This window comes from Pecten maximus, chromosome 3 (genome assembly GCF_902652985.1).
Source record: "Pecten maximus chromosome 3, xPecMax1.1, whole genome shotgun sequence".
Taxonomy (NCBI): domain Eukaryota; kingdom Metazoa; phylum Mollusca; class Bivalvia; order Pectinida; family Pectinidae; genus Pecten; species Pecten maximus.
Genome location: NC_047017.1, coordinates 36236118 through 36247376, shown reverse-complemented (window position 1 = coordinate 36247376; position 11259 = coordinate 36236118). Strand labels below are relative to the sequence as shown.

Sequence of the window (11259 nt, the reverse complement as noted above, 5' to 3'; positions counted from 1 at the left end):
GTGTCCCTAATATAGTCCTCGGGGACTGTTTCCAGAGGCCACAAGTGTGTCCCTAATATAGTCCTCGGGGACTGTTTCTAGAGGCCACAAGAGTATCCCTAATGGAGTCCTCGGGGACTGTTTCCAGAGGCCACAAGAGTATCCCTAATGGAGTCCTAGGGGACTGTTTCCAGAGGCCACAAGAGTGTCCCTAATATAGTCCTCGAGGGACTGTTTCCAGAGGCCACAAAAGTATCCCTAATATAGTCCTCGGGGACTGTTTCCAGAGGCCACAAGAGTGTCCCTAATATAGTCCTCGGGGACTATTTCCAGAGGCCACAAGTGTGTCCCTAATATAGTACTCGGGAACTGTTTCCAGAGGCCACAAGTGTGTCCCTAATATAGTCCTCGGGGACTATTTCCAGAGGCCACAAGTGTGTCCCTAATATAGTCCTCGGGGACTGTTTCCAGAGGCCACAGGAGTGTCCCTAATATAGTCCTTGGGGACTGTTTCCAGGGGCCACAAGAGTGTCCCTGATATAGTCCTCGGGGACTGTTTCCAGAGGCCACAAAAGTATCCCTAATATAGTCCTCGGGGACTGTTTCCAGAGGCCACAAAAGTATCCCTAATATAGTCCTCGGGGACTGTTTCCAGAGGCCACAGGAGTGTCCCTAATATAGTCCTTGGGGACTGTTTCCAGGGGCCACAAGAGTGTCCCTAATATAGTCCTCGGGGACTGTTTCCAGAGGCCACAAAAGTATCCCTAATATAGTCCTCGGGGACTGTTTCCAGAGGCCACAGGAGTGTCCCTAATATAGTCCTCGGGGACAGTTTCCAGAGGCCACAAGAGTGTCCCAACTATAGTCCTCGGGGACTGTTTCCAGAGGCCACAGGAGTGTCCCTAATATAGTCCTCGGGGACAGTTTCCAGAGGCCACAAGAGTGTCCCTAATATAGTCCTCGGGGACTGTTTCCAGAGGCCACAAAAGTATCCCTAATATAGTCCTCGGGGACTGTTTCCAGAGGCCACAGGAGTGTCCCTAATATAGTCCTCGGGGACAGTTTCCAGAGGCCACAAGAGTGTCCCTAATATAGTCCTCGGGGACTGTTTCCAGAGGCCACAAGAGTGTCCCAACTATAGTCCTCAGGAAATTATAACTACATACCAATCGGAACACTAAACAAGAGATCATCTACTGTATTCATCACAACTTTTAAAAAATCATTCGCTATGTATGTTCTGATTTAAAGTCAAGATATGTACTCCAAAATACATCGTGTTCATGGTGCTTTGTTTTCGAGCTCACTACACGAACTTTGCTCTTTTGAGGACGTTCAAGCCTAAAAACGTCGGTGTCGGCATGGACACTGGAGGTCAAGCAATTCCACTATCAGGCCATTCTGATATTCGAACACTCGTAATACAGAACAAGGACATATTAGTCGTCGCCAAATAGTCGCCTATCATAGGACCAATCGTGTATCTCCGCGCTAAAACAACTCGGCTAACAGTCATTGGCTAACTTTACAACAAGACATTGTCCGTCATGGACCAATGAAATCAACCACCCAACATCCAGTAGTATCTGTCATAACGCCTGGTAGTTCTCCTGTAGTAGTTATGACATTAATACCATGATGTCGCTATGTCAGCTAGGAGTAAGGGCTAATCTTATACATCCCAACTGACCATAGTAGACATCCCAACTGACCAAAGTAGACATCCCAACTGACCAAAGTAGACATCAGAACTGACCAAAGAAGACATCCCAACTGACCAAAGTAGACATCCCAACTGACCTTAGTAGACATCACAACTGACCAAAGTAGACATCCCAACTGACCTTTGTAGTCATCACAACTGACCTTAGTAGACATCACAACTGACCATAGTAGACATCACAACTGACCTTAGTAGACATCAGAACTGACCAAAGAAGACATCCCAACTGACCATAGTAGACATCACAACTGACAATAGTAGACATCCATACTGACCTCAGTAGACATCACAACTGACCATAGTAGACATCACAACTGACAATAGTAAACATCCATACTGACCTCAGAAGACATCACAACTGACCATAGTAGACATCCATACTGACCTTAGTAGACATCACAACTGACCATAGTAGACATCCCAACTGACCATAGTAGACATCCATACTCTCAGTAGACATCACAACTGACCATAGTAGACATCCCAACTGACCTTTGTAGACATCCATACTGACCATAGTAGACATCCATACTGACCTCAGTAGACATCACAACTGACCATAGTAGACATCACAACTGACCATAGTAGACATCCCAACTGACCATAGTAGACATCCCAACTGACCTTTGTAGACATCCATACTGACCTCAGTAGACATCACAACTGACCATAGTAGACATCCCAACTGACCTTTGTAGACATCACAACTGACCTTAGTAGACATCACAACTGAACTTAGTAGACATCACAACTGACCATAGTTGACATCACAACTGACCATAGTACACATCCAAACTGACCTTTGTAGACATCCCAACTGACCTTTGTAGACATCACAACTGACCTTAGTAGACCTCCCAACTGACCTTAGTAGACATCCCAACTGACCTTAGTAGACATCACAACTGACCTTTTTTGACATCCCAACTGACCATAGTAGACCTCCCAACTGACCTTTGTAGACATCCCAACTGACCTTTGTAGACATCACAACTGACCTTAGTAGACATCACAACTGACCTCAGTAGACATCACAACTGACCATAGTAGACATCACAACTGACCTTAGTAGACATCACAACTGACCTTAGTAGACACCCCAACTGACCTTAGTAGACATCACAACTGACCATAGTAGACATCACAACTGACCATAGTAGACATCACAACTGACCATAGTAGACATCACAACTGACCATAGTAGACATCACAACTGACCATAGTAGATATCCCAACTGACCTCAGTAGACATCACAACTGACCTTAGTAGACATCACAACTGACCTTAGTAGACATCACAACTGACCATAGTAGACATCCCAACTGACCTTAGTAGACATCACAACTGACCTTTGTAGACATCACAACTGACCTTTATAGTCATTACAAATTGATCTTACTTGACATTGACCTTTACATTTAATTGACATCAGACATCACAGATGACCTTAGACGTCACACCGAAACGTCCACTTCCTGATGGCGCCTCGTCTCGCATTCTTTGGCCTGCTCCTATGGCGGCAGGGTCGACAAGTGCAGTTTTGTATACCTCACGGAGATAGTTGGGCAGCCGATCATCAAAGCTATCCCCACACAGACACTCGTTGTAAACAAAGTGTTTGTGATTACTGAGTTTCCCCCACCCCCGGCTCCAGTCTGCTGCTGTGGCGAGCCTCACCGTCGCTATGAGGTGTTTTGAATAATAACCAAAACAATAGTCGAGGTACAGTCCGTAGGTAAGATCTCATGTTTATCCTCATAACACACTACTGGGTCCCCCCTGACTTTTCAAAATAAATGACGTCAGCGTTTGTACTACCGTGACATGACGTTCCGCTAAATTAAAGCTACGGCACTGTCTGAGTAAGAACACATCAAAAGTGTTATCTCTACACGAGTTTCTTGTATTGATGAAATGACTTCAGTTACTTTCAAATCGTCTAAGATTTCGATTCATGCCGTAATAAATAGTTCGGCTGAATTTCTTTTAATTCGTTATCGGCATCGTAAATCAGAATGAATCAACTTCTGAGTCCAATAAGGAATATAAGATTCTTAATCACTACAGTCTTGCCTTTTTTCGGATGTGAAGGAGTTGAAAATGTGCTTCTGCAGATCATAGAATTCACTCTTCGCAAAATGTCCATCCGAAATGTACCTAGAACGTCTGTCATTCAAGAGTCATCTGAACAAAGACCGAGTTTTAGAAATTCGACACTCGCCTGACTATAGGCTAAGTGCTATATGTGATATCATGTCCGTCCTGTTATCTGTGATATAATGTACGTCCTGTTGTCTGTGATATCATGTCCGTCCTTTTGTCTGTGATATCATGTCCGTCCTGTTGTCTGTGATAGCATGTACGTCCTGTTGTCTGTGATATCATGTCCGTCCTGTTGTCTGTGATATCATGTACGTCCTGTTGTCTGTGATATCATGTCCGTCCTGTTGTCTGTACTGTGATATCATGTACGTCCTGTTGTCTGTGATATCATGTCCGTCCTGTTGTCTGTACTGTGATATCATGTACGTCCTTTTGTCTGATATATAATGTCAGTCCTGTTGTCTGTGATATCATGTTGTGTGTGATATCATGTCCGTCCTATTGTCTGTGATATCATGTGCGTCCTGTTGTCAGTGATATCATGTCCGTCCTGTTATCTGTGATATAATGTATGTCCTGTTGTCTGTGATATCATGTCCGTCCTTTTGTCTGTGATATCATGTCCGTCCTGTTGTCTGTGATAGCATGTACGTCCTGTTGTCTGTGATATCATGTCCGTCCTGTTGTCTGTGATATCATGTCCGTCCTGTTGTCTGTGATATCATGTCCGTCCTGTTGTCTGTACTGTGATATCATGTACGTCCTGTTGTCTGTGATATCATGTCCGTCCTGTTGTCTGTGATATCATGTACGTCCTGTTGTCTGATATATAATGTCAGTCCTGTTGTCTGTGATATCATGTCCATCATGTTGTGTGTGATATCATGTCCGTCCTATTGTCTGTGATATCATGTGCGTCCTGTTGTCAGTCATATCATGTCCGTCCTGTTGTCTGTGATATCATGTACGTCATGTTGTCTGATATATAATGTCAGTCCTGTTGTCTGTGATATCATGTCCGTCCTGTTGTCTGTGATATCATGTACGTCCTGTTGTCTGATATATAATGTCAGTCCTGTTGTCTGTGATATCATGTCCGTCCTGTTGTCTGTGATATCATGTCCGTCCTGTTGTCTGATATATAATGTCCGTCCTGTAGTCTGTAATATCATGTCCGTCCTGTTGTCTGTGATATCATGTCCGTCCTTTTGTCTGTGATATCGTGTACGTCCTGTTGTCTGTGATATCATGTCCGTCCTGTTGTCTGTGATATCATGTACGTCCTGTTGTCTGTGATATCATGTCCGTCCTGTTGTCCGTGATATCATGTACGTCCTGTTGTCTGATATATAATGTCCGTCCTGTTGTCTGTGATATCATGTCCGTCCTGTTGTCTGTGATATAATGTCAATCCTACTGTCTGCTATATAATGTCCATCCTACTGTCTGCTATATAATGTCCATCCTACTGTCTGTGATATAATGTCCATCCCACTGTTTGCTATATAATGTCCATCCCACTGTCTGCTATATAGTGTCCATCCTACTGTCTGTGATATAATGTCCATCCCACTGTCTACTATATAATGTCCATCCTACTGTCTGTGATATAATGTCCATCCCACTGTCTACTATATAATGTCCATCCTACTGTCTGCTATATAATGTCCATCCTACTGTCTGCTATATAATGTCCATCCTACTGTCTGTGATATAATGTCCGCCCTACTGTCTGCTATATAATGTCCATCCTACTGTCTGTGATATAATGTCCATCCTACTGTCTGCTATATAATGTCCATCCTACTGTCTGCTATATAATGTCCATCCTACTGTCTACTATATAATGTCCGCCCTACTGTCTGCTATATAATGTCCATCCTACTGTCTGCTATATAATGTCCGCCCTACTGTCTGCTATATAATGTCCATCCTACTGTCTGTGATATAATGTCCATCCTACTGTCTGTGATATAATGTCCATCCTACTGTCTGCTATATAATGTCCATCCTACTGTCTGCTATATAATGTCCATCCTACTGTCTGCTATATAATGTCCATCCTACTGTCTGCTATATAATGTCCATCCTACTGTCTGCTATATAATGTCCGCCCTACTGTCTACTATATAATGTCCATCCTACTGTCTGTGATATAATGTCCATCCTACTGTCTACTATATAATGTCCATCCTACTGTCTGTTATATAATGTCCATCCTACTGTCTGCTATATAATGTCCATCCTACTGTCTGTGATATAATGCCCATCCTACTGTCTGCTATATAATGTCCGCCCTACTGTCTGCTATATAATGTCCATCCTACTGTCTGCTATATAATGTCCATCTTACTGTCTGCTATATAATGTCCGCCCTACTGTCTGCTATATGATGTCCATCCTACTGTCTGTGATATAATGTCCATCCTACTGTCTGCTATATAATGTCCGCCCTACTGGCGGCTATATAATGTCCATCCTACTGTCTGCTATATAATGTCCATCCTACTGTCTGCTATATAATGTCCGCCCTACTGTCTGCTATATAATGTCCATCCTACTGTCTGTGATATAATGCCCATCCTACTGTCTGCTATATAATGTCCATTCTACAGTCTGCTATATAATGTCCATCCTACTGTCTGTGATATAATGTCCATCCTACTGTCTGCTATATAATGTCCATCCTACTGTCTGTGATATAATGCCCATCCTACTGTCTGCTATATAATGTCCATTCTACAGTCTGCTATATAATGTCCATCCTACTGTCTGTGATATAATGTCCATCCTACTGTCTGCTATATAATGTCCATCCTACTGTCTGTGATATAATGTCCATCCTACTGTCTGCTATATAATGTCCATCCTACTGTCTACTATATAATGTCCATCCTACTGTCTGCTATATAATGTCCATCCTACTGTCTGCTATATAATGTCCATCCTACTGTCTGCTATATAATGTCCATCCTACTGTCTACTATATAATGTCCATCCTACTGTCTGCTATATAATGTCCATCCTACTGTCTGCTATATAATGTCCATCCTACTGTCTGCTATATAATGTCCATCCTACTGTCTGCTATATAATGTCCATCCTACTGTCTGCTATATAATGTCCATCCTACTGTCTGCTATATAATGTCCATCCCACTGTCTGCTATATAATGTCCATCCTACTGTCTGCTATACAATGTCTATCCTACTGTCTGCTATATAATGTCCATCCTACTGTCTGCTATATAATGTCCATCCTACTGTCTGCTATATAATGTCCATCCCACTGTCTGCTATATAATGTCCATCCTACTGTCTGCTATACAATGTCCATCCTACTGTCTGCTATATAATGTCCATCCTACTGTCTGCTATATAATGTCCATCCTACTGTCTGCTATATAATGTCCATCCCACTGTCTGCTATATAATGTCCATCCCACTGTCTGCTATACAATGTCTATCCTACTGTCTGCTATATAATGTCCATCCTACTGTCTGCTATATAATGTCTATCCTACTGTCTGCTATATAATGTCCATCCCACTGTCTGCTATATAATGTCCATCCTACTGTCTGCTATACAATGTCTATCCTACTGTCTACTATACAATGTCCATCCTACTGTCTGCTATATAATGTCCATCCTACTGTCTACTATATAATGTCCATCCTACTGTCTGCTATATAATGTCCATCCTACTGTCTGCTATATAATGTCCATCCTACTGTCTGCTATATAATGTCCGCCCTGTCGTGTACGATATCAGGTCCGCCCTGTCGTGTACGATATCAGGTCCGCCCTGTCGTGTACGATATCAGGTCCGCCCTGTCGTGTACGATATCAGGTCCGCCCTGTCGTGTACGATATCAGGTCCGCCCTGTCGTGTACGATATCAGGTCCGCCCTGTCGTGTACGATATCAGGTCCGCCCTGTCGTGTACGATATCAGGTCCGCCCTGTCGTGTACGATATCAGGTCCGCCCTGTCGTGTACGATATCAGGTCCGCCCTGTCGTGTACGATATCAGGTCCGCCCTGTCGTGTACGATATCAGGTCCGCCCTGTCGTGTACGATATCAGGTCCGCCCTGTCGTGTACGATATCAGGTCCGCCCTGTCGTGTACGATATCAGGTCCGCCCTGTCGTGTACGATATCAGGTCCGCCCTGTCGTGTACGATATCAGGTCCGCCCTGTCGTGTACGATATCAGGTCCGCCCTGTCGTGTACGATATCAGGTCCGCCCTGTCGTGTACGATATCAGGTCCGCCCTGTCGTGTACGATATCAGGTCCGCCCTGTCGTGTACGATATCAGGTCCGCCCTTCTCTCTGTGATATATGTAATCGGAATGCACATTGCTTAAATCCAAGAGTCAAACGAACCTGGTGTCACTTTTGTAAAATCTGTTTTATTTGACATACATGTACAAAATAAATAACTTTGATAGACAAAACAGTTATCTGACATTTAAAATAATTTGAGTGTCAACAGAATATAGCGTTTGTATTGTCGCCATAGCGGACATTAAATAGTAATCTATTTCCCATTTATCGTATAACTCACGGCTCTGCCCTATATATCCGTCCGGTTCTCGGCCGACACCCGGCCAATCCAGGTACACAACATCCAATAGTCACAAACGCATTAAGGACACTTGAGTCAGAAGTCTACACGTAACACGAACAATATTGCACTTGAGAAAGAATTTTGATCATATATTTTGGAAAACAAAAACAAACAAAAAATGTTTCCGTACCCGTTACAGTTGCCAATTCCACCGGAATTGACGGACGACGATTGGATTTTAGTCGCAAAGCTCCAGTTAGGTATCACACATTTACGACACCAGCTGCTAGATCAGGATGTATCTACCACACGCGATCACGTGCTTGACCACACTGTCACACGTTCATGTCCACCTTTTGTGCCATACAACGACACTTTTTGATTTTTAGGATGCGTTTTCGCTTGAGTCTGTAGTGTTTCCCAGGACACATGAGTGTCACCCGGATGGTCGAAAAGGCCCTTGGCTTACAAAACCCACAGGACACAAACGCTGCCTCCTTGAGGTCACGACGGTCAGACTTAGGAATGAAGAAAGAATTACACTGGCCGTAACAGAAGTTGTTGATTATAGTCCGGCTAAGGCACCCTGGCTCTCGAACTACCTGTGTGAAATGCTGAGTTTTGCACCATTCTTTCTTTAAATGTCGCCGTTTAGTAATCACAAATGAATTCTTTTTCCCCCTTGTTGGACGAATAATATCATTAACTTTTGCTCCAAGCGCCCTCCGCGAGTCTTTGATAGGGGTTTGTTCATCGCCAAACGGAGGTAATGTTTGTGTTCGCATTCTAGCTTTCACAGATCCACGGCGTCTGTCTGTTGTCCGCCGTCCTGTTTCTGGAGACGTCCGGTGTCTGTAACGTGTCTGTCTCATGGCTTCAGTGTCCAATAGAAACAGCCATACAATGCCGACAATGACAGTTGTCTTCAGTTGGACGTAACACAACCTCATTCTGAAATAACGATTTAAAACAAAAATAAGACGTGCCGCTGAAATCTTTGAGTACTAACTAACTAGACATTAAAGTTGAGTACTAATTAACTAGACATTAAAGTTGACTACTAACTAACTAGACATTAAAGTTGACTACTAACTAACTAGACATTAAAGTTGACTACTAACTAACTAGACATTAAAGTTGAGTACTAACTAACTGGTGTGTCTGGTGAACAGGGTCGTATGCTCGGGACACCGAACTCGTCAGAGAGCAAGTGTCCACAATCCCACCATCAACAATGTCGCCTGTTGTTTAATCGTACTAGATGTACCGTTAAAATGTTATAATCAACGGGTCACTTAGTACAACATGTAATATACTTTGGTCAACAGCAACAAATATAAATTGTAATTTTTTTTTTTTTTTTTTTTATATTTCCAACAAATATAAGCAACAGTAAAGTTTGGGGAAAACAACAGGTGGCAATCCAAGCATGAAACAGAATAGGAAACAACGGGTAGTCCAAAAGTTCCTTAAGGCAAAAACTTTAAAACAGGAAAAATCGGAGAAGAAAACTTACCTTTACGTTTAAAAGATGGCTATCCTGTACTGGCGCCCATTCTTCAATAGTATCGTGTAAAGTTATAGCAATGGTATCACACTTTGGTAGCGAGCACCGGCCGCCTGCATTGTCAAAGGAACAACTCCGACTGTCAATGTACATTGCTTCGTAATAAATGTATTTGTTGGGGAGAAGATAGACCTAAGTATCTGATAGTTTTTGACCGAGCCCTTTGGCGCCAAATGTAGAATTAGAATGGTGGAGGGCAGGCAGAGATCTGGCTGGCGGCCAACCCGAGAGAGCCTTGCTATCCCACCAGTCACGGATTTTGCCGCGATAACACCACAACACTGGTGTAAATGGGAAAAAACAGAGTCTTTAATTTGTAATTGATTTATTTGGCAAAGTGATGTTAGGAAAGAAAAAACTGTGAAATTCGTCTTAGCGCCACGATGGTGTACGCGGTGCCGGAGTTGGCGCGCTCCCTCTCATCCGCCGACTTTTCCAACCGACCCCATATATCAACTCGCGTCTGGGACCGCCATGTTACGGTCGCCGCGGCTAATAAGTTTATCGTTGAGGTCGAATTAAATGGACTTTTAAATAAATATATGATCTGGGTGATCGATAGGAACAAGGCCTCTAGACCTCCAGTCTCTGACCAGTCTCCGAGTCGTATGATTGACATCACGCGGATTTTAAAGACGGAGGCTCATTTACAAATACGATCGATATTCTGAGTCTCCAAGATCACACCTGTTACACTGAAATATATACTCCGAATTAATGTACATTATACAGATAGAATAAAAAAAATTACAGGGAAACAGCAAAAACCCAACAAAAAGGCCACACGTACCGTACACGTTTGTTCTACTGAAACTTTAGGGGTCGTTTACAGGAAGGACAACTTACGCAAGTTTACTGAAAACATCGGCCTTTTATCCAATGAATTAGCCCATTTGTATATATTTACATCTCTCTCTTCTTCACCATAGTGAATTCTGACTGCGAATAAATTGGCATATACGCAGTGAAAAGGGATCAGCGGATTAATAAGCGCTGGAATCGGTATTATAATTATGACGTCGTCTATTTGTGACGTTCCGGAACCCCGTCAACTAGACAGCGCCATTTTGAAAGGAATGATCAACACAATTTTAACGTTGCCTTCTGATACCCGATTGGTTCAGGACTAAAAGCTAACTTCATGTGAGCTAACGCGCTAACCATAGGAAATGTTCGTTGCCAACTGCGGGCATACTACCGTATATGCAGTCAAAATGAGATACAGTCCTTAAATATAACTCGTGTAAAACACACTGGGGAGCTGAAATTGATTGTGACGTCATAATATGGACAATGACGTTACGTCATGAATTGAA

At 43.0% G+C, this 11259-nt stretch overlaps 1 protein-coding gene across 1 annotated transcript; it reads right to left on the bottom strand.

Moving 5' to 3' along the window:
• Positions 1 to 8196: 8196 nt before the first annotated feature.
• LOC117324036 (gremlin-2-like) lies at positions 8197 to 10179 on the bottom strand. Its single transcript, XM_033879646.1, has 2 exons — positions 9893 to 10179; positions 8197 to 9327 (listed from the first exon to the last, which is right to left on the bottom strand). The coding sequence occupies exon 2, from the start codon at positions 9324 to 9326 to the stop codon at positions 8712 to 8714; it is 615 nt and encodes a 204-aa protein (XP_033735537.1). The 5' UTR covers position 9327; positions 9893 to 10179; the 3' UTR covers positions 8197 to 8711.
• Between the last annotated feature and the right edge of the window lie 1080 nt (positions 10180 to 11259).